The 25,242-nt window shown below is 39.3% G+C and overlaps 1 protein-coding gene and 1 pseudogene across 1 annotated transcript in view; one reads left to right on the top strand and one right to left on the bottom strand.

Annotated features, from left to right (window-relative positions):
- The window catches only part of CNTNAP2 (contactin associated protein like 2), a 1,631,342-nt gene that overhangs the window by 1,085,987 nt on the left and 520,113 nt on the right, over positions 1–25,242 (top strand). Inside the window, exon 13 of the mRNA XM_025039033.1 lies at positions 15,573–15,773. Within this exon, the coding sequence (XP_024894801.1) occupies positions 15,573–15,773 (201 nt within the window). The remainder of the gene's footprint in view (positions 1–15,572; positions 15,774–25,242) is intronic.
- LOC112469989 lies at positions 6,270–6,386 on the bottom strand (annotated as a pseudogene).

Here is a 25,242-nt window from a genome sequence, read left to right as displayed (position 1 = left end):
TTTGCTCTAAGACGGCCCCTGTTTACCCAGGGGGTCCTTCCTGTTTCTGTTTAGCACTGTCCTCTGTTCATTGCGTCAAATCACCTGTGCCATTGAATTCTTATTCAACTGTTTGGTTTTTTTTTTTTTTTCTGTTTTTTCTCTATTACATTCTCTGAAGGTCAAGACCAGGTCTGTTTTAATCACCACTAACAAGTCCATTGCCTAGGGGCCCACACTAAGCAACACACATCTACTGAGTGAATGAATGAATTTTCGTGAGGCCCCCGACATCCTGTGACTTAGGAAGCACTGGCATCTCAGAGAAGTGGTTTTCTCACGTGTAAATGCCCCTCTTTCAGCTGCCTCCCCACATAACCCACCTTCCTGGGTAACACCCGGGGCTGTTCCTAGCAAAGTGTGAAATTCAAATTTGATTTCCACTGGAAATTCAGAAATATTTTTCTAGGAGATACGATCAGATGATGACTTCCTCTGCTTTAGGCCCTTTGTTATGCACCTACGTTCTGCTCCGAGTGACAGACTGTACTGTCCATGTGAAGCGTTGATGGGAATCATGCCCAAGGCTTCACAGTGCCCTGTGCGGCCAGCAGCAATAGATCAGGCAAAACCAGAATTTCTGAGGACTCCCCACTTCCATGCCGAAGTGAAAGACAGTGCAGGAACCACTTAGAACAGGGAACGGGGAGAGGGGTCCTAAGGGTCATGAGCGGCGCCGGAATAGGAAACAAAAGGCAAGAGGCGTCGCACCCCTGCTCCCCACCCCTGCTCCCCACCCCTGCGGGTGATTGTGGTCGCATTAGAGCTTGGCCCCTGCAGAGGGCAATGCATGTAAACCACACCCTTTCTCTTCGGTGTCCCATCGGTAGGTCTCCCAACATCTTACGTTGCGGTGATCTGTGTACAAGTCCTAGGCTATGAGCTCATTAAGGGTATCGACTGTGCCTTTTTGTTATGTTTACCACCGTGCTGGATAAACTAAATCGCCACACAGCGAAGGCAATGTTGTAAAAACCCTCCACTGCTTCCAGCTTTTGTGTAGAATACAGAACAAGAGTTCAGTGCTTCCACGGGATGTAAAGCTGACTGATACAGGTAACAAAGTGCCACCACACGGGCAGGTAGTTTAAAACAAGAGAAACTTGATTTCTCATAGTTGTGGAGGCTACGGCTCTGCAATCAGAGTATCTCCAGCTCTAGAATAAACCATGGTGTTCTCTCCCTATGTCTCTGTGTCCAAATTCCCTCCTTTATACAAGGACACCAGTCACTGGACTTGGACCCACCTTAATCCAGTAGGACCTCGTCTAAGCCTGATGGCATCTACAAAGACTGTGTCCCAACAAGGACACATTCACGGGTTCTGAGGGGACATGAACATTGAAAGGACACTGTGCCCTTGGGTTCACATGTCTCAGACAGCACCTTAGTAGCGTTTTTACATTTTTTTGTATTTGAAAACAACTTTATATTCATAACAGTAGATGAAATAACTAAATTTGAGAATTTAAGTATGCCTACACAGAAAATTACAAATGTTCGTCAAACAGTTTATACTCAGATCACCATTCTTTCCTCACGTAGGAAATTGGAACAGACCTTGGACACGGGCGTGTTAAATCCCCCTCTGTCATCTTCCTCCTCTCTGTCTCATGACCTTGATCGTGCCTTTGGAACTGACTGTCCTCTCGGTTTCATTCTAGGGGGCTTAAAAGTTCCTATAAAACTAGGTGTTTTTATTCCTTTCTGCTTTTTTGCTTGTCACTTTTGTTAAAGGGTCAGCAACCTTGTTCTATAAAGAGCCACAGAGTAAATATCTTCAGTTTTGTGGGCCACGCGGCGTCTGTCATGGCCGTTTGACTCCGCCTTTGCAGGACGGCAGGGCAGCAGCCAGAGTCAGTGCGTGGAGAAACCGGCATGGCCGTGTTCCGATGAGACTTCGTGGATGGGAATTTCGTAGTAGGCCCGTGTGCAATGACATTTTCTTCTCCCTTTGATTTTTCCACCCATTTAAAACTGTAAAAAGCATTCTCACCTTAAAGACTGTACAAAGAGGCAGACCAGAGTTTGCTGGGCCCTGCCCAGTCTCGTTCCTTCTTCCTGGCGGCCCGTCTGCTTCCCTAAGCGCGTTCGGCACACTGTGAGATGGTCCCTGTCTTTTTCCCTCTCATTTTTTCTTCCTTTCTTTTCTTTTCCTTCCCTTCACTTCCTGTCTCTTTTCTTCTCCTCGATTCCCCCCACGCTCTCTCTCTTTCTCTCTCTGGTTACTGTGTTCCCAAAATAAATACCCACTGCCTCTAAATTCTGTTTGAATATTGCCCATTAATTGCTTTAATTATTTTTTATTTTCTAAAAGCTGAGGGGTAGTATATAGGTCATGCTGGTACTCATGGGATAGTCTTCCTTATTCAACATAGAAAATAGGCTTCAAAATCCCTATGTAAAATTAATATGAATTGTAATAATCCCCTTGATTATTATTAGAAGTGTGTATTTTCTTAGCTGGGCAATCAGCTTCCAAGCATCCAGAATTAGCGAGCACGTTACCAGGTCCTGTGTGCCATTCCCCAGCTTCGCCAAGTTTCCGTTCTCAGCAGATCGCGTTTCATCCGTACCTCTCCCTCCTGCCCGCCATGGAATTACTTTGAAGCACATTCCAGTCATCAGTGGATGTTTAAGCATGTATCTCTTCAAGATTATGATTCTCTTTTTAAAAAGCCTACCCACAATCGCATTATCAGATCTAAAAATCAATTCCTTAATATCTTTAAACATCCACTGTTCATTTTCCATTTTTTTCAGTTTGTCTGAATTAGGATCTAACAAAAGTCCACCCACTTATTTGTTGATAATGTTTCATAAATCTTTTAATTTCTAGATTCTGTCTCTCTCTCCTTCCCCTACTTTCTCTGTCTTCTCATAATTTATTTGTGGGAGAAACGAGTTTGCCTGTTGTGTTTCCCAGTCTTATTAACTGATATCTTCCCAGGGGTCCAGAGGTTTGATCAGTTTCAGGTGCAGTTGTTTGCCAATAATACTTTATAGCCGGCGGGATATCCTTCCATCCGGGACCCACGATGCCTAGTTGTCTTCCTTTTGTGATGTTAAAGCCATGATGCCATTGATGCAGTGACCAGTGATCGCAAAAGCATGATGTCGTGATCTTACCATCGTTCATTCTTCAAATACAGGGACCACTGGGAAGAACTTCCTGTTCAACTAGTTGGTTATCCCGAGATTTTTATAGGAAGAGTAGAATAAATGTTTGATTATCTCTCTTTATTTACAAGTTTTAAAAATAAGCTTGTTTTCTCGCATTCTCAAAAGGTGACTAATGAAGCCTGTTTTTCTGTTTGGTATCCTGGGCGTTAAGCCATCGCAGTTATTGTTATGGATTAATCACGTTGTCCCATCTTTGGCCAGTGGGGGTACTTTCAAGTTGGCTTTTAAATCTTTTTGACATGACCTCAGCAGTCTCTGTCCTTTCTTACTTTGGGGTAAAACAAGATGTTCTAGGCTAGTTTTTTGCTCTAGATCTGGAGCCACTTCTCTTTTTTCCCCCTTTGCTTCTCCTGTCTTCATTTCGAGTAGGAAGCACAGGAAACCCTGCTGTTTCACAGGAGAGAATGCACCTCATAGCAGTATCACCACAGAGAAGATAATGGAAGCAAATAATCTAGCAACTCCGGTCCTCCTGAGATTGGAATCGCGTGGGTCATTTTTCTTTGTGCATCTGGCTTGCAGCTGCGTTACACTGCAGAGAGCAATGCAGGCAGGTTCTGAAACCAGCCGCAGCTGTGGCTTAGCCTGAGGCCTGGGAAACATGATCTCTGGGCTTCTCATCCGCCACTACGCATGAGCTACCAAAGACCTTATGCTCCTGATGGAGTTCAATTTATGCTGCTTAAACAAATATGAATGAATGAATGAATGAATGAATGATATATTCAGCTTTTAGAGAGGAAAGTGACTAGAAAGCGTTTGGTCTGATACCACATTTTTACTCAAAGAAACTAAGGCCTTGAGATTTCAAGTGATTTGTCCAAGTTCATAGTGAAAATTAATGGAATAGTTAAGACCTAAATCATCTGAGCTTTAATGCATTGTTTTTCTACCACCCTCTGCCTCTAAACTATATTAGATAATTGAGTATAAATTATTTTAATCATTATTTATTTCCTTTCTTTTACATTTTTTGCTATAAACTTGTATTATTTTGACAATAATGCATGTATATTCTAGGAATAAGGAAAAATACAAATAAGCAGAATGTTAAAAATCACTCATAATCTTACCACTGATGATACTTTTTTGTCCCTCTCATTTTCGGCTTTTCTTTCAACTCGGCAGGGTTTCATCTGGTGTATGTCCTCCTTCCTTTCCTCCTTTCTTTTTCTTTTTTTTCTGCTTCTTTCTCTTTGAATACCATTACTTCAGTACTGATCCTGGTGTGAACGACAGACCTGCAAGCTTAGCAAACTGGCTCTTCCTCCGTCCCCTGGCCTCAGGCCCTGCCAGCGGTGCAGAAGGAAGCGGGTACCCCGACAGGACCAGGGGCCACACCCACAGGGCTCTGCACCCAGCGACACTTGCTCTTGGCAGTCATTCTCCATTTCAATCATCTTTTGCTTTAGAGATCCTTCCTTTTTTCCTACCTTTCTTCCTTCCTCCCTTCCTTCCTTCCTTCCTTCCTTCCTTCTTTCCTTCCTCTTTCTATGTCTTTCCCTTTCTTTCTCCCTGTCATCTTTCTTCCTAATGTAAATAATAGTGATGTTTATGTGATTGTCATTCCCTTGACAGTGTGGGTAGCAAGTCAGACAAAGGTCCAGTCAAACCCCCAGGCCTGTGGGCCTGCTGGACAAAATCAAGCTGTCACGAAGGGTATACAGGAATCCCGATACCCAGTCCAAGTCTTGGATGATTGTTTTCCTGGCACAATTCAAACATTACTTTTTTAAAAAATAATAATAATCAGAATGTTCACTATCTCATTTGACCTAACTCTGGGTGATGACCCTTTAGGCCACAGAAATAATCGTCACTTATAAGTGAATCACTTTGGTATTGCCAGCATACTGAAATGGAAAAATAAAAGGCTTTAGTATCACTTCACTGCCTTCCTGCAAAGTGCCGAAGAACTAACTCATTTTCTTGAACTTTTCCTCAAACAAGCAGACCATTTTAATTTCCAGATCAGAGATTTGTTAGCTGAGCATTTGGGGGAATGATGCTGCTCCTTATCTATGCATTAAACTCTACTCGTGCCTCTTGGGGTTTCAGATGGCTGAGCAGGGCACCTGTACTCATTTTATTTTTGACTATTACCTGTCTAATGACAAAACTAAAACAACTTAGTAACAAGTTCGATGTCCTTTCTGAAGAGAACAATCCATGGATTGGGAGAGTACAGTGCTCACAGGCAGCGGGCAGTCTTTCCAGGGACATGGGGCAAGAGCGAGTTTTCTAACACATTTGATAGAGTGCCAGCGGGAGCAGCGTGGAAGCGGGGAGGGATCAGTTAGGAGGTAAGAGTTTTTTTTTTTGCAAGACTAGCGGGTCCTGTTTTCAGGGTGAGGAAAGCCAGCCAAAGCCGAGCTGGAGGTTGCGATTATTGTAGGTGAGGTTTCCTTGGCAGGTGTTTCCTGTAAGTGCAGGCTGACTTAGCTTAAGATTCGTGACATGGGTTGGGCCACTGGGTTGGCCTCCATTTCGTGGGTCCCAATATATGAATTAACTTTGTCATGCCTAACAGTACTTCCTTATTTCAGCAAGTATTTATTGAGTTCTTGAATACCTGTGTCAGGTACACTGTTAGACAGTAAGAATTAAGCAATGACAGTGATGCCCTTAGGCCACCAGTGACGTAACAGAGTTGTGGCTACAACAACTATGTTACAAATATGAGAAGAGAAAAATGCAAACCCAGTGGTAAACATAGATCGTTAGTGAGCAGAGGGAGACAGACGGATATCCAGTCTGAATGGGGCATGGTATCAGGGGTTGGTAATGTTCTGGCGAAGGGCTCACAGCTGCGTGAGACCTGCCGGACTCAGAGCTGCGGCAGGCGGGTATGTCCCTGCCACGGGGTCAGAACGTGCTGGGTTTAGAGGTGCTTTAGTGTGTCTAGTACGCCTCACAGAAGCCTCTTTATTTATCTATTTATTTATGTATTTATTTATTTATTTTTTTAGGCAAGGCAACTATTGGTTGACCTTACAGATTGCAGGGATCTCGTCACCTTACGATCCCTTATTTTTTAATTGTTTTTACGCCTACAGTACCTGGTCTTCCTAGGTGGTCTCCCATCCAAACTAACCAGGCCCGACCCTGCTTAGCTTCCGAGATCAGACGGGATCAAGCTTGTTCAGGATAGCATGGCCATAGACCAGAATCCTTTTTAAAAAGTGAAATTCCCTAATACATTTGCATTTCTATTAAAATGAAAGTGAAAACACTAATTTAGTCCCTTTAAATATGTTAACTGTGATATCTTAAGGGTTTTCTTTTCCTAAAAATTATTTTTAGCTAATTATCTTCAGCAATAATCTGTCAGACTGTCTCGCTAATACTGCCCACAGTGGGGGCTACTTCAGTGACTAGTAACTGAGCTAATGGGGAAAAGTAAATACTTAGAGGAGTTGATTATTTGGGGATTTTCTTCCAAGGTGCTAAAGGTTATCTGTAGCATCCAAAAACAAAACAAAACAAAACAAAACACAAGCCTCTAAGCTTGGTGCCTGGGTTGGAAGGATGGAGGAAGAGCCACAAGTACTCTAACGGGAAGTTTCTCATACCTCAGCCCCTCATGCCCCTAGAGAGGAGGATCGCTAGGATGCATGCGACCTGCCAAGTTTCTTAGAGCAGACAGCGATGTGAGCCAGGGTCAGCATGAAAGGAGGGACTGTCTTCTAAGATTTTGTCCTGTTAAGAGCAAATCAAACTGTCATTTTCAGTCGTATGTTTTCTGCTACATCAAAGCTCTTTGGATAGAAATTTCAGAAAGAATATAATTTCTTTATATTCTTTATATGTAACAGGTAAGCCTGTTACAGTATAGGTTTAAACTAAGAGCTCATAGAAAATGAAATTCCCCAACAACAAAAAATTATATGAAGTACAATACTAGAGAATCTAAAAGTTACATATATATGTGTGTGTATATATATTAGTATATATATATATTAGTAAATATATATACTAAGTATATATATATTAGTATATATATACTAATATTAGTAAGTATATATATATTAGTATATATATATATATACACACACACACACACATATATATATTAAAGAATTTGGCGTAGGTTATAAGTGAGTTTATGATTTATATACTAAATCTCATAACTTGGATTATTCTGGTAGTCTCCTGAAAATTAGCAGTTGCTGTTTAAGGTTGTACTGTAATTATTTTGTGTACCTTCTTCCCAGTAGCTCTTTGGTGGCATTAAACGGATGTTATTTGTCTTCGTGTGCCAGGGTCCTGGAACAGTGCCCAGAGTAAAACCAGCTGTTCATAAATGGGAGTCCTTTTGCTTGCGACACTCTTCCACTGAAGAAAACGCGCACACACTTACCACAGGGTGACTCTGATCTTCCTGCTCAACCCAAAGAAAGCAGTGGCTTTAAGGAGCTCGTTGCACCTTAGACATACTTTTACGTTGCTCCTTTAAATATCCTTACGCTTTAATGTCTTGAAAACATTGCAAGTACAGTACTAGGAGTCTGTGATTTCAATTGTCACTTTGTTTCACTTAGTAAAGACTTTCTAATTGTTTATATTTTTGAAGGTTAATATTAAAGAGCTATCTCTTGGATCTATAACTCATGAACTACCTTTCAAATGGGTATCTTAAAGGAGTCATTGATGATGATAAATGATAGAGGTTTGTTGGAAACTAAATGCAGAAAGGGTTAAAGTGTATTATTAGCACACTATTATTGAATTTCTGCAGACTGCTAGACATTATTCGAAGAATTGGAGATTCTTCAGTAAATAAAATTTATTTAAAGATTTCTCTGCCATTTTGGAGTTTATAGTCTCTGAGAAAAGTTGTAAGGGAGGCAGACGATACAGAAGGAAAATAGCAAGTAAGTAAATTATATACTACGTTATAAGGCCTTATGTGCCATACCAAAGTGGGGGCAGAGTGGGTTGTGATTTTAAGCAGGACAGATGGGGTGGCCTTAATGAGGATGTGCCATTAGATCCAGACTAGACGGAAGCGAGGGAGTCAGCCCGGGGCCGTCGGGGAAACGCCTTCCAGAGCTAGCAGCCAAGTCCCTAGAGCCGAGGGCCTGGCGCACTCCCGCCGCAGAACGAGGTCCATGTGCTGGAGCAGGTCCTTAAAGTGGTTTTTGTAACCGACTGTTTGCAATACGTTTTAAAGTGTATTTTAATAATAAGAAATAAGTGTTATCTTTAAAGGTCCACAGGAATGATCAGTCATTGATCCAAGATGACATTTACTTAGTCTCCAAGTTTTAATTCAAATCAAAATCTAATTACAATTATAAGCAACAATAATCAGAAAAGCTTTAACTTAACTACATAGGATAGAAAACTCCTTACTGCCACAGAAATGAACTTCTGACTGTCAGGTACACACGAACTACATCTCTACCCAGAGTGAGAGAAAAGGAAAGGGAAGATTAGCTTGTCCAAATATCAATATAAATGCAGTCAGTAACTCCAGCCATATTGTAAAAGAATTTTAACATCCCTTCAGTGGAACCAAAACATTAACAAATATCTTATTTTACAGAAAATAACAAATGTAGTCCTAGAAAAAAAGACTCATAAGCTCCAAATTGTTCTTCAGGTGGGTGAGAATGAAGCTCCATTATTTATACTTGTTCACAGCACTCGATTTGTCATCCATCTTTGGGTTGGAATTGTGAGCATAAAAATAATCAACATTTTCCACCACCTGCAGAATATCATCTGTACTTTGAGCTCATTTCCTCACTGCTTCCTGCAGAGGTTCCATCTGTTTTACATACCTTATTTCTCTGCATGCGAATAAAGCTGCTTACGCCACCTGAGTAGCATACATAGTGCTCAAACAGCCACCGCCCACCATGATGAAATGGCTGCTATAATATTAGGGTCTTGGCCTCAGAGAGGCCTGTAATGCTCACACAGAATGTATTTAGGGAGAAAAAATGTGACACCAAATTTTTAATAATTTAAACTGTGTCAGTAGGATCATGATTATTGAGAACCTTCTAAACAAAATAATAACCTATAAAATGTTTGATCTTTAAACTTGTCTACCGGGAAGACTGATGAAACTTTCAGATAGATCCTCTTACAAATGACTTAAAAATAAACTATTATAACCTAACATTATGCTGGGTCTTTCCATCTAAAAATTTTATAAATAATTTTGTAGAAATTAATACTTTAAAAACCTAGAAGCAGTAACTGCTTAAGAAATTATTTTGTGACTTATTCAATAAGGCATACGTAGCTCACATAAACTGACCAATATTTCCTAGATTATTACTTTTGTAAATCTGGATCTTCATATGAAGTTTATCTGAAATTAGGCGCCTCTTAATTGTTCGTTTGTTTCAATTTAAAATATTTCTAGTTTGTGTACAATACCCAGATTAAGAAATACAACATCAAATATAAAATTAAAGCCTGTGTCTGTCCTTAATCCTATTCCCCTAGGCTTATTGCTGATCTTAGTGGAAAACCTTTCAGCTTTTCACTGTCGAGTATGTTTGCTATGGGCCTGTCATATATGGACTTAAAGAAATAGTTTTCGAAATATGAGTTAATCCTTTATCTTCAAAGGTTTCAACACCCGCACAGATGACCATGCCCCAGACCTCTCAACCGATGCACAATTGTTACAGCTCTGCAGTCACTCACCTCACTATTCCAGACCCTTCAAGTCCAAATCCATCCAGATCCTATCTATTAAATCCTTTTTGTCTCCAACAAATTTGGTCTGAGCTATAAGAAGAATGAAATTGCTCTTATCACCCTCTCCTTCTTATGGCTCATTCCTTTTTAACCTTCATGATTCACTGAAAATGCTACATCCACTTGGTCACCTCATGGCTTTTAAAGCTGGGTGATACAGACTTTCTCTGTGAACTCACAGTACCCAGTGCATCTCTCTGTTTTAGCACTTGTTTGTAATTTGTCATTTCAGGCTCAGTGTTTTCTCACCTCCACTGGACTACAAGCCTGTTGAAGACAAGAACTCAAGTCCTTTTCAACCATCTGTCCCCAGAGCCTAACAGATCAGGAACTCACTAGCTGGTTTATGAATGCCCGCGTGACTGAATTATATCACTGTCTTAGGACATTTCTCTTGATGCAATAGGTTATATATTGTCACTTTAAAATCATATTTAAAAAGTCTAAAGTGGTATCTATATGTTTCCCCTGTCCTTTGAAAATTAGTGGGATGCTATGGGAAAGACAGTAAAAATTCTGATGTGTCACCAAACATATCACCACTGGGTTAAAGAGATGGGGAGTGGAAAGAGCACTAAATCCAGGACTGGGAGAGAAAAGTTCCATCAGTTTGCCACTCTTCATATTCACATGGGCAACTGTTGATCACTCCTGAGACTGGGTTTCTTAATCTCTCATCGAAGAGTGTCAAAGTGGATGCACTCTGAGCATTATATTGATGTTACTGGAATGTAAACATGGCTTCCTTTAAATGGTAGGCTTCTTCCCTTGGATATGTGTTCCTTTAAGGCTACAAATTTTTAAGTTTTGATAAAGCAATTTTTATTAATGCTATAGCATTTAATTGGAAACCTCATATTATTGCTCATTTCTTACTCATAGTTGATAGTCAATTGGCTGATTAAATCAGGGTAATAAACGTTAAGATTTCTACGTCTAAAGAAAGTCACAGACAAGTTATCGGAATGCAGTTTATAAGATAGAGGAAAAAATTAAGGATATACAAAACTGAATTCACTAGTTTTATCCAGCAAGGCAATATGGGAAATCTTAAGATAAACCTTAGGGTTTTCTATATTTCCATATGAAAAATCTTGGGTGAAGCATGTATTATAGTTCAGGTCATCTTTACTTGTTCTACAGGTGAGAGACCCGAAGGCCTAAAGAGCAGCGATATCAGGCAATACAGCAGCTTAGGGATTTGTGCTGCACGTTGTGAGTTGGTCACACCCATCTAACGAGTAGTAGATTCCATTTTAAATTTAAGTAGTTTACAATATAATATTCCCTTCATTTTAAAGATCATTTCAGAGAAAATAGAATCATGAGAAAAGCTCTCAGATTAACAAATGGGGCATTCACCAATACAGTGATATTGTTTGAAAAGCAAAAGCTCTTAACTGCACATGCAGACGTATAGGACAAAAAACTTTTTTCCACTGGACTCAATTCAGGTTGGACTTTTATTACAATATACTCTATACAGACCTGCTCTGTGTTGTGAACATGAGATTCTATATGGGTCATGAAAAAAAGAGAAAGAACAGCATATCCTTGATCAAGAAGCTAGTTGTATTCTGGGAGGAGTTCTTCTTTGCCTTTGTTCACTGGTCAGTTTCTGGCTTTGTCATCCCTGGTCAGAACTCCAGCCATGAAAGGAATTGAGTTCTCATGAAGTGCATTACCTGAGAATTACAGAATGAGGGAGGGTACTGATCCCTGGTCCAGGCAGCAGAGGGCGCTTTCTAAAGTGCTCGTGTCAGCATAACTAGACTGCGTAATCTCAGACCCCGCTATGGCCAAGGAGAGGGATGTATTCCACAGTATGCTCCATATGTGTCCCAGGATTTGAAACATATAATTAAATCACTGTATTTTAAACAATATACAGTGTGACAATTTTTAGATGTGTGATTGCAAGAGACAAATACTAAGCTGTCAGTAATCACAGAGGGCATTTTCATAACACGCTAATCCAAAGAGAATATTTGAAACATACTAGTTTATCAATTACTTCTTCTTGAAAATAGAACAGTGATAGAAATTTAGAATTTGGCTTGCACAGTAGTTTCTATTCGCATTACACACATATCTGATAATGTATATTATATAAACACTGTGAATATGGGGATAAGATTCTTGATTTTTTCACTATGATACTGGCAAAGGAAAATCCATACAGCATAACCACTTTCTCTCTTCTAGATGCTAGACCCTGCAAAATTATTAATATCCATTTGTCGCTTAAGACTTAATGTCTCCAAAGGAGCCATTGCAATGTGTAATATGCAAACATTAAAAAATACTTTGCAAGACGCATCGACAGTATTTGTTATGTCATGAAAATAGAGCTTACATATTACTTTTTATGATGCTATGACACTGTAAAAAGTTTTAAATCTTTATAGATATATATATTCTTAAAACTTTCTGAAATATATTTTATTGAAGCAAAGGAAGTTGTCAAAGACTAAGTTAAAGCATGCTACTTTAACTTTCTCCAAAACTTCCAGTGCTAGTGGCTTTCCATCGTACCTGAGGTCACACCCCACCCATCCCCATTACATCTCTGACGTCAGCTCCTGCGGCCCTTCCTCACCTACAGGCCTCCTCGTACACCTGCGGGTACCAGGGATACTCCAGAGTTAGAACGTTTGCATTTGCATTCTCTCTGTCTGGAATCCTTTTCCCCATTCACATGGCTTGCTGGATAATTACCTTATTTAGTAAATGAATAAGGCTCCTATGGTTTCCTCTGTGTACAAAAATGTAATTCATGGCTTGCTGGATAATTACCTTATTTAGTAAATGTCACTTCCTCGGTGAAGGCTCCTATGGTTTCCTCTGTGTATAAAAATGTAATCCCCGTCCACGTGGCCTGTTCTTCCCTTCCCTGATTTAGTTTTTCTTCTGCCATTATCATTTGCTAACCATATATATACATACTCAAATACATACAAATATACACACATACACACGTACGTATATATACATACTCAAACACACACAAATACACACATATACACACATACATATATATAAAATTTTAATTTTTTGCTAATTATGTTTTTCCCCTACTAGAATGTAAGAATGTAAGCTGAAAAAATTTACAAAAGCTTTTTTTCTCTGTGATTTCCCCAGGGCCTAGATCCATAGCTGTCATAGAATAGGGAATCAAAAGTATTTGTTGAAAGAATGAATGAGCCGTAAAACAAATACAGTTGACCTTTGAACAACACGGGGTTTGAACTGTGTGGGTTTACTTATACATGGAATTTTTCCAATACTGTAAATATATTTTCTCTTCCTTATGACTTTCTTAATAACATTTATTTTAAAGTAAGCCTACGTTACTTTAGGAATACAGTATATAATACATATAACACACAACATATGTGTTAGTCTGCTGTTTATGTTACTAGTAAGGCCCCTGGTCAGTAATAGACTGTTGGTAGTTAAGTTTGGGGGCATCGAAAGTTACACATGGATTTTCGACTGCACAGGGGGCAGCACCTCTAACCCCCGTGTTCATCAGGGATCCACTTTATAAAGAAGGTAGTGTGCAGGGGTTTGATACCGAAATGTTTATGGTGAAATGGGTAGAAGTAGCATTTAGGGCCAAGAAGTCACTAGGACCAAAATGTTAGAGACTCATCAATATTAACAAGTTGATTAATTAATTAGAGACCATAATTAATCAGAGACCATAAATGAATGACTGTATTGTTGCTTAATTAATGTTTGCCTTTATGAACATTATTTTGTGTATATTGAAAAGGGATTTATGACTCTTTAAAGAAGGGTCAGATTAGAATGCTATTCCATCATGAGTTAAAGAAAGAGAGTTCTGTAATACTGCTATAGAACAAGGTTATTGGTAAGGAGATATATATATATATATGAATGAATGAAGTAGCATCAGACATTTTAGAATTCTATGCCAGAGGCTGATTATAACAGAAAAGAGATAAAATTAACCTAATTTAACTAATGGATCTTTAATTAGGTGAAGATAAATCTGCATGTCTGGGTATAAATGACAATCAGTTTTTGTCAGAATTGTGTCAGAAGGTGACAGAATTACTAAAATATATTGTAGCTTCTTTGCTGTATCAGAGGAGCTAAAGAAAGGCAGTTCTGAGCAGGCCAAAGGTAAAACTAGAAAAAAAGTGTTCTATAGAAAATTCCTTAGTATCAGGGGCACCATAACTAAATTTGTTTTAATTGACTTAAGAGCACGCTGGGAAGTATTCTAATATGGATGCATGTTACAGCCAAAGGGAAATTATTGCTTAGAGGAGTGAAGAGGCTCATCCAGAGTCACAGCAGAGCTGGAACTTGAACTAAAGTGATTTTAAGAAGTTCCTAGGTCACGTATTTGTATTCTGTTTATTTTTTGTTAATTCATTCTTGTAGTCAACTAATATTTTTGAAGGCCTCCTCTTCGCCAACCACCATTCCAAGCACTGTGCATACAACGCTAGAAACAATCGCAGCCTTCTTTCCTTCTATGGGGAGACAGACAAAAAGAAATGAAAATGTGCACTAAGTCAGATAAAGATAAATGCTATGAAGAAAGACAAAGTAGGCTAGGGAAGTAGAAAGCAGTGTGTGTGTGGGCGGAGGCGGACGGGACTCAGCAGACGAAAAGCTGGCGTTGGAGCGGAGCTTGGGAGGAGAAGAAGACATGGGATGGGCCCTGAGGACATCTGAGGGAAGATGGCTCTAGACAGAGGAAGAGCAAGTGCAGAGGCTCCAAGGAGACACCTGCCTGGCATGTTTGAGGGATGCAGGGAGGTCATTGTGGCTGGAACCAAATGAGCCAGGGGGAGGTCAGCAGGGTGAGCGGGAACAGTGGTGAGGAGGGGTCAGATCGTGGACGGCTCGTGGCTATTTTAAGAGCTACATTGTCACTCTGAACCAGACCGGGTGCTATCTGAGGGCTTGGAGCAGAATATCAGAGTCATGGGTACATTGCGATGCTTCCAATTCAACATATATAGGGTCTTAATTTAACCACATCAATCTCATATCTGCTTCTCCTTTTCACACATTGAAATTTCCAGGGTCCGGAACACCAAGATAATACTCACGTGTATTATCGCACGTATGTAGAGCATTTCAGTAACAGAATGCAGTGTCTCGTGTCACCTGAAAGGTCAGGTCGAAAAAAACATTTGTTGACAAGCTGGGATGCATATTCTGTAGAGCAAGCCACATGTGCAAAGATCCGGAGGCTTGGGAGAGCCTAGTTCCTTTGGGAAGGAGCAGGTGCTGCTCCACCGGAGGAGTGACAGCTCACAGAATCAGAGTCGGAACACAATGGGCCTCACGTTCAATGCCGGAGATATCACACCATCAGCCATATACTCAGGCTATTCGTTTGCATTTTCGAAAGCTATCTTGCATTTGTTTTTAATTTAAAAAAAAATAAGACTTTTCTACTTTGTCTGTGTAAGCAGAACTCAGGCGTGAGAAGAGGTGGGGCTTGCGTTAAGAATTCCCACCCTCTTCTCTGTCGTGCGTCAGTTCGGGGAAGACAGTGGTGGGAGAGTAGCTCAGTTATTTTCCGACACTTGAAGAGGTGCCTGCTTGCTAATGGCTCGTTGTGGTGGCTTCTCTCCCCACAGAAGACAAAGTGTGGACCATAGTGTCTCACGATCTGCAGATGCAGACGACGGTGGTGGGCTACAACCCGGAAAAGTACTCGGTGACACAGCTCATCTACAGCGCCTCCACAGACCAGATCAGTGCCATCACCAGCAGCGCCGAGTACTGTGAGCAGTACGTCTCCTACTTCTGCAAGATGTCCAGGTTGTTGAACACCCCAGGTAGGCTGAGAATGGAATGTTACTTCTAATTACTGTCTCGGCTGGTGCTTGGAATAGCCTAAACAATCCCAACAGGTGTGGCTTGTCATCTTAGAGTCCAGTCTGAAAAGTGCAGGCAGCTGTGAAAAAGCAAAATAGAATTACTTGCTTTGTGTTCTGGGGAGCAAAGCTAAGAAAGTGTGATTTAAAAACTATATATCCTCTTGTTTTAAATTTACAGATTTTCAATTTTATATACATATATGTGTGTGTGAGTGAGTGTTTCTGGTTCTTAATTATCAGTAGCTACTTTGGGCAAAAGTTTATCAGGGCTCCTTGTGAACGTTCGAGTCATTCTCTTTGAGTTCTTTGGTTGTCTTTAATGTAAAGATGAAAGCATGCCAAAGGCTGTCTGCAGGTGAGTAGCATATAGAATAGCGATAGAATTTAGAGCATTGTTGTCTGTAGTCGTTGAACAGTATCTGTCTCAAGTCCAACTTAATTGCTAATTGTTTTTTCATGATCGCTTACTTCTAGCAATGCTTCAGGATGTGTGTTTGTATGCACGTGGGTGCACACACATGTATGTTAGTGTAGAAAATGGTTTCCCAAAAAGATGTTGGACGTATCTTTACCACAAAAGCTATCCGCTCTGGGGTTCTTGGCAGTATGTTCAACATGTGGACAGAACATTCAGTTCCAGTCTATGGTGTAACATAGTGGGAATAAGGATGTACTTTGAGTCAGAGAAACATAGGGTCACTCTTCTTAGCCTTGCAACTCCCCAGGTATGTGACTTTGGGGCAGTTAATTGAACTCATGACTCAGTGTCCAGTGTCTTTATCAGTCAAATAGGAATGATAATGCCTGTATTTCAGGGTAAGTGTGAGAATTTAATGAAGTAGTATACTAAATGCTTATTATTTAAGGACTTAGTAAGTAGCAAATAGTATATTGTCTTTTTTAATATTAAGCAACTTTGGAAGTGGCATTATGGCAGAGACCAGTGGGCTGTTCAATGCCAAAAATCTATGTTGTATTGGAGCCAGTGTTATGGGGAGTAGCTTACAGAGAAGAGTTTTAAGCAAAACAGTATGCAGTATTTTGAAGACCTGAGTGCTTCTTATGTACAGAGCCGTCCTGGTGCTAAAATTACAGACACATATAAGCTATGGACTCTAAGAAAGTGATGTTAATGTTGCTGGACTACAGACCACTTTTTGAGAACCACTGCCGTGGGCAATGGAAAATCTTTAAGGTTCCTACAGCCCAACTGGTTTTTCGGTTCACCGTCGCTTATAGCCTTTCTCTGGATCTTATTTCCAGTGCTAGGAAAAGTCAGTCAAGAATTATAGAAAATCCAGGGCACGAGGCACAATGAGTGAGTCTCATCGGCTTGTCTGCACTCAGCTCACAAGTGCATACTCCTTATTGAAGTTCATTCCAAGATTTCCATCATTTCATCTCCAATCCTGGGATTTGGATAGGCTGAGGGCGGATTGCTGCCCCCAAAAAAATAACATGGTAACATCGATTTTCTTCCTTTCTTCGATTAAACTCCAAAGTCAACTTTCACTTTTTGAATTTTGCTCTGGTGGTTAAAAAGCAAAATGCAACTTCGATGAGTTTAACTTCCAAATGAGTTTAACTTACAATTTAGACCCGAGGAAAGTTCACCTGAAAGAAAATCAGTCTCCGTTTAGAGCTGCTCGTCTTGCAGTTCATCCCTCTCTTCCCTCGATGAAACCTCCGTCCTTTCCCCAGCCACTCACCCTCCTGTGCAAAACACAGACTGTTCGAAACATCAGGAAAAATAGGATGAATTTGTTATTAAACAATACTCCAGTTACATTTTCCAGTAATAAGCTAAACACACTTCAACCTCCAGACACCTTTTCAGGAGAAGAACTACTAAATTGAAATCGTGCATTGCCAGTCTGCACAGTAAGAACACTATTTTGCGTTTCCAGTCATTCAGACATTGTGTCTCCAGACATTTGTAGGTTATTATTATACTTAATAAATGTACTTTGACAATCGGTTTATCATATACTTCTTGCCTTTTTGCAAACTGTGTGTATTAAACTTTCATTCACATAGCATCAATATTTAATAAATGTTTGCTATTGGAATGAAATGAAAAATATATAGTTTTAAATATTACCTCATCCAACTATCAGACAGCTGCTTTTAAACAAGTGTGTACCTCAGAATTTTTAGGTTGCTTGTCAAAGTGCTGATTCCCAGAACTCTGATTTGGTAGAACTTGGTCGTGGCCCACGAATGTTTGCTTTTACCAGACATCCCTGGGTAGTTCTACAAACCAAACACTGATAAACACCATCTCTAATTTAGGGCGAGAACTTTTCTCATGTTAGACTTTTAGGTGTCAGTCTTCCACGTGCGAGGAGATTAAAGGAGGTATTAGAACTTGTCTGGCCAATTGAAATAAAATTGCACACATAATTACCTGCTCATTCAGGTAAAATAAATTGACATAGTAATTATAAAAAATTAAATCTCGTTCATAGGCCAGTCTCTAAAAATATTGTAGAGTGAATTTCAGCCTCCCTTTCACGTGAGTCATTTTTCACGTTCCCAATTTCCATGCTCCAGGCTGATTAATCCATAGAACAGCTGAGGCGAGGAAAAGGCGCGGCTGATATAACAAGTTTCCCTGTATTGTTGTGTTCTGTATATGCCCCAGTAAGAAAGAACACAATTTAATAAAAATCTTTATTAATTTGCTGTTTTAAGGAGCTAATGCTGCTGTAATTTGTTTTTTTCTCCTTCCTGGTAACATCCAATTTTAAATATCCATTTGCTCATTCTTAACTAAGACTGAATTATAGTGGAACTTCTGTAGTCAGTCATACTCGGGACATCTGTTTGAATACAAAGTATATTCGTTATAGTCATGGCAATTAAAATGAATATCAAATGAGTTTGTAATAGCTATGCACTTAAAATGTCATTCTTTGTTTTAAGTGCCTTACCCTAAAGAGTTCATTTGGGGCTCTGTAGTTCCTAACGACACTTATGATAAGGAGTTGATTTTGTATGCCTGTGGACCTCGTTTTTATTTTGATAAATGTTTGGTTGTACCATACTATTAGCTAACAAATGTAGAATTACTCATTATCGGTTTCTCACAACTTTTACAAGGATGATAATATATGACTTGCAGTGCTATCGGTGTTATCAATTTTTTTATTACATAAAATTTAAAAGTGGAATCAATTTTAAAGTAATGATTTTGCCATGCTTTACAATCATATCTAATCTCACAATGTAATTAGAATTCAATTGTCCATAATCAACTTTATAAAAGACATAGAAACAAGATAAAGTTATTTTATTCCATAGGAGAGCCTGTTTGAAATGAAGCATACCATTTTGGGAATGAGCAAATTAATTCTACCCAGAGAAAATCATTAGTGGCTATCCAAAACTAAAAATATGAAATAAAAAGTTAGCATGTTTATATTTATACATCAGAAACTGCAAATGTAATTATACAGCAACTGATGAAAGGCAAAAAACATTAAACAGTGAAATCTACTTCTGAAATAAGTATCTAAGAATTTGAATTTGATAAATAGACACCAAGAGAAAGTTGCATGAGATCCCATTTGAGTAAAGTCTTAGCAATCCGAATGCTTTTAGATGGACAAAATATTTCTCTATATTTGGATAAGATTTGTAGCCTGCTTTTAAATACCTATTTGTATATCTTAGGTGCACTATACTCATGTATGTATTTTACAGATCATTATACTTTCTACTTAAGAATTTTCCGAAGTATTTGTTTCCTACATATATAAAAATTTATAACTGTAGAGGTATAAAGTTGATATTTCCTATTTTCTGACTATATTTAGTGTTGTTTTCATTGTTTTCCAGTGTTTCATTTCTTTTAATTTCTCAACGTAGTCTAGTTCTCATAAGTCATAGTTTTATTACTTCTTTTGTTGAAAGAAGCAATGTAAATTATCCATCCTTTTGGGTAGTTTACTATTAGATTTTGTATCTATTGAAAGAGTTATGTTCACAATTTTTTGCCTATAAAGTAAGCTGTGTAAAATTCAATATACTTTTATGATACCAAACTGTGATTTAGTGGCATCCAAAAGACAAGAAAACATGACTCTGACATTGTAACTTATAACCTATTTGTAGAAAAAAAAAATTTTAACTTTGGAGAAGTGAATTTATGCTATGCATTATAAGAAACCATGATGTTTAACTTTTGAAAAACATGGATAAAAACATGGCCCATTTGCAAAAAATGATTAGCATTTTCAGTAAATGAGATTTGTTGTGACTTGTTGGTATATTAATCAAAAGAATCATTTATCTAATTAATTATTATATTAAATAACTGTACTAAAATTGGAGGATATAATCAAATTGGACAAGCAAGGAAGGTGGTAATAACGAAAAGATAAAATTAGAAAATTAAATTTCACACCCAGGCAACTGGAATCTTCATAGAGGACACTGTAGTTAAAAGGGACAGAATGGTCACAGGGAGAATAGTTAGAGGCTGTTTCACACTGTGGAAAGGAGTTGATGAAAGTCTCAACTGGAATAATGGATGAGATAATCAACGCACAAATATGTATTATTTCTTGTGTACCAGAAATTATATATGAGATATGACAGATTCATATAAGTTAACTAAGAAAAAAATGCAGGGATAATTCTTGGTTAGGGATGTCAGAATGTGCAGTGATTCTAAAATGGAGGTCAAGGACACAGTTCTTTGAAGGAAATGGAGCGGTCAGAATGGCTGGAGTAGAGAATTCAAGGGAGAGAGAGAAAGGAGGGGAGACTGAGGAGAACAGTCCTGAGACTGCACGATGTTCGGGGTTTCACTCCAAGGGTACAGAGGTGACCTAAGTCGGAGGATTCTGGCTCTTACGCAGAGACCCAGAAACCAGATGGAGGAAGGGCCGGGCGGGCCCGTTTGAAGAGACGGTCCCACTCCGTGCGTCAGGAGCATACACGAGACCGAGTGGCTGGAAGGTGTGCTGGGGATCAAGAGGAAAGAGTCCCTTTTTTAAAGCTCAGATAGTAGAATCAACAGGATTCGTTACTGCTTATATGTGGAGTGACTTTAGGGACGGGGAAATGCGGTTTCCCCAGGAACCTGGAGTAAAGGTGAAGTGGGTGACTGAGTAGCTTAATGCCTTCCCGCGATGACTCGGAGAGTTCACGGGAGGAGCAGGAAAGGAACACAGAAAGAAGGAAAACACCAGTTTGGAAAAGTATTTGAGGGAGAGGACGCAGCCAATTACAGGGACTCAAAAGTAGTGATTAGAGCAGTAGGAAGAGAGATTAGGAAAGCCTTATAATGGGGATGCTAAGGGAAATGAGCATTTGACAATAAACAAACAAGTAAAAAGTAAACAAAACAAGCAAGCAAAACAAGAGCACTGAGGTGCAGTCAGTGCTGAGACATCGTAGAGAGGAAGTGAGCCCCTGGCTTTGCTGTGGGGAGGCCACTGGCGTTTCCTGTTGGCGTGGTCTGCTGGGCAGACCCACCAGAGAACGAATGGGAGAAAGAAACAGTGAGTGAAGGTTTTCAAAACGTTAGGTGCTGAAGAGATAGCTAAATATAAAATTGCTGCTTAATCCGAAGGCAGAGCCAAAGCAAGGTTTGGTAATTTGGGGTGATTTTAAGGATGAGGGAGTTATGAGTAAGTTTACAAATGGAGGAGGCAGTGGAGAGGATGGGGTTAACGATATAAGAAAGGAAAGGAATATAATAGACCCCAGGAGAGAAAAGAGTATGGAATTTGCCTTGGTTTAAAAAAAAAAAAAAACACACATAAATAACACACAGAAAAAAACAGAACACCTGCTCTTCTGAGAAGTGAGATCAAAGAAAAGTAGAAATTTTCATTAAATTCTATTGACCAATACCATTCTGGCCATTTTATCTAATTTAACCCTCAAAGTTATGCAAAGTAGATTTTATTATCTCTAATTTGCAAACTAGGGCTCAAAAATGCGAATAAACTCCCCAAAGGTCATTATAGCTAAAGAAGTGAGAAAGCTGGGGATCAAATGCAAACCTAGTTTTGACAAACTTTTCTGACACGCCTGAGAAACTACAGCAGTGAGGCTGCAGCTCACCCCGCAGGTCTGTAGCCGCCCCATCTCTTCAGCCACCGTGGGAAACATTTTCCCTCTGTTTATTCACTTTTTCTGTCTACGGTTAGAAATGCTATTAGCCAAGTGACCTTTGCTCAAGTCCAGTATTTCTGATTAAGAAATTAATCTTAAGGTAAAATTTATTGAGCATAGCTCAACTTGCTTCTCCTAAAAGGCTACTTACTGCATTTCATGTTGCCAGCTTTTTGAGCTTTTGGGTGAGACTTTGAAGAGCATTGACCTTCTATAACTTGGTGAAGACTTTTTTCATTTCTGCCATTTTATTTTGTGAGTGCCTATGTGTGTGGCTTAGTTTTTGTGACAACTGAAATAGGAATGAATGGAAACTTTGAAGCGATCCTATATCACTGTAGCATTTGGAAATCGTCTTTTCACGTACTTAGATCAGAAATATGTTTATGTACTGTACATTATCTTTAAAATTAGCCATTTTAGTGGCATCATAAAATGAGGATACACCTAATCGATCAGATTTTTTAAATTATGTTTAAAAATACCTCTCCTAAACATGATAATGAAAAAAAAAAAGAATCAAAGTTTTCACTATAAAAATCACTTGGGAATGTCTAGAATACTATTAAGAAATTATTCAGTTATTCATTCAGCAAACATTTACTGAATACAAAATACTCTGCTAGGTGCTGTGAAAATACAAGGAAAGCAAAGATAATGCTTTTTAAGTAGCGTTTGACTTAAAAAATGGACAGAAACTTTTTTTATAATAAAAATAAAGTCATTTTGTATATGACCTTTATAAAAACTGAAGGGATTTTACTGGTACATCTTGGGTAAAAGATTGAGAAAGTCTAGAATTCACAGTGAGTTTTAAAATTTGTATTATGTGTATTTTGCAGTACGTCATCCCTCCTCCCTTGTCTGCAAGGGTTACGTCTGGAGGGAAGAGCAGGAGTTATTTGGGGAGGCTTTAGGGATAAGAGGAAATAGGGGTTTAGAGTTCTGTTGGCTACTGTTTCACCCTAGATTCAACCAGAGAAACAGAACCAGTAAAAGATACCTGTTCAGTGGTTGATCGTTCAGCGTTGGTTTATGCAGTCGTGAGGCGCGGCTGGGCAGGTTCGGGACTGGGACACACTGTCAGGAAAGGCAGCCGGGAACTCAGGAAGGAGCTGGAGCTGCTGTCCGCAGGAGCACCTCAGCGTTATGCTTAAGACCTTTCCACTGCCTGAACCGGGCCCGTCGGATTAACTGGCACAATCACACTTCCTCACAGGCAGCTGATAATGGACTTTCATGACGTCTGCCAATACCTGCACAGCAATACCGAGGTTGCTGTCCGGTTGAATAACTGGATTAAGTCGACACATGAAAGTAACCATCAGAGCCAGCGAGGGTTATTTTTCAAATGAACAGCTGAGAAGTCCTAGAGTAGCAATGATTTATTCCCTCAACTGTGCAACAGTTACTTCTGTGTGTCAGCGTAGACGGGGGAGCTCAACCTGTCAGAGGTGTTGAGGGATCTTCCATCCTCTTATCTCTCCATTTCTGATGAGGGCGCATTTAAGCCTGGTGTCAAATTGCCAAATAAAATATCATTTTAAATGGTTATAGCAATGGCGATTTGAATGAACCAAGTAAATCAACTTTACTCAGGAAGATAAGTCAAAGACGAAGATTTTTCTTTTCTCTGTGTTGTTTAAAAAAAAATTGTAGACAGCTTTACGCCACTTCTAAACCAAGATGTCACGTGTCCACCAGGAACACTGCATGACAAGCTCCTTTATTCACTCAGGCTTCTCGCTGAGGGGAAGCATCTCCGTGGATCCAGACAGAGCAGCCCGTGGCCACACCTCAAGGAAGCTGAGGAGAGTTCCGTCACCCCATCAACTTCACTTTGCAGTTTTTTTAAAGTTTTTGTAATTGGATCCAATCCCATTGGCATACAAAATAAAAAAGCTCAGAGAAATAAAGTAGAAATTACTCATTTTTATAGAATTGCACCTGAATGAAATAACATAAATTTTACTTTAAAGACTATATGTTTTCCAAATTATTCCCCCATCAAAGAATGATAGAACTTCTCCAAAATTCTAGGTCACCCAAATAGCAGCTGGATTCTATTACGCTGCGTGTTCGCTTACGATTTACCAGAACCAGCAACGGGTAGTTTTTATGACAGTGAGTTATGTGGCAGTGTTAGTCGACTAGGATGCCACGGCCACTCTGACCTTCACCCCATATCTTAAATTCTCTTAGAGGAAATGATTACTCTTTTTCTCTTGGTATTGGATCTGGAATTCAAACTGAATGTATTGTCATCTATATAGTTGGGTAAATGAATACTTAAAAATAATTATCTCCAAATTAGTTTGCGATATAAATGAAGGGGAAATGGCATTAGTATTACGTGCTTATCACAGACATTTACACATATTGGCTCATTTCGTCCACCCCCAAAACTTTGTACGTTACACATCACTACTTCCGTTTTATAACTGAGGAAACTTAACTTCAGAAGGGTTAATTAACTGACCTAAATGTGGTGTTGAGGGTCCAAACCAAGATTGAAATCTAAGCTTATATGCTTCTAGACCGCATATATTTTCTACCAAAAATGTCAAAACAGGGAGGGAAAAAGGAAGGGGAGGAAGGAAAGAGGGAGGGAGAATGAGATCAAGGGAGAGAAGGAAGGAAAGAGAAAGGGAAGGAACAGGGAGAGAGAGAGAAAATGGAGCCACCTAATAAGCTAATCAGTTGGGAAATTTTGAATTTCTTCCAGACTGGGGCTTAGTATGTGCTTTCAGCATAAGTGAAAATGAAGGCTGAAGCATTTTTGTTAAGCAATAAGCCAAAAGAGACTTTTACAAAAGCTACAAAAGCTTCATTTTGAAATCCTACCTCTTTTTTCTAACATTCCTTATTTGGCACTGACAAGTATATTAAAAAATGTGGTTTAGATGACAGTAATTTTGGAACCATATTGAAAAACATTTGATGTGAAAGAAATAAAAAAACATGTTTTTCTTTCTATAGAGCACTTGACTTTCATGTTTTTAATATCAAGATATTTCAAATAGAGCAGCTGAATTGTATATTGATGAAATAGAAGAATGTTGCGAAAGGTTATCCACTTCTTCTTAGGCATAAGATATGAAACAAATGTTGATGTTTCCTTTTTTCTTATTTTTTGATCTTTTCAGAAGAAACTAGCATACTTAAACCGTGCACCTTATCCTTTTGCTGTTGACAGTTTGTTCAGAGATCCTGTTAGAATGAGGAAGAGCAGAGATGACCGGTCTGCCAGTGGGCGGGCGGTACCTGAGGGACCGCACTGGGACACTGACACCGATAT

The sequence above is a fragment of the Pteropus alecto genome, unplaced genomic scaffold (assembly GCF_000325575.1).
Source record: "Pteropus alecto unplaced genomic scaffold, ASM32557v1 scaffold48, whole genome shotgun sequence".
NCBI classification, from domain to species: Eukaryota; Metazoa; Chordata; class Mammalia; order Chiroptera; family Pteropodidae; genus Pteropus; species Pteropus alecto.
Note: the sequence above shows the minus strand (reverse complement) of the source record. Positions and strands in the feature narration are given on the sequence as shown.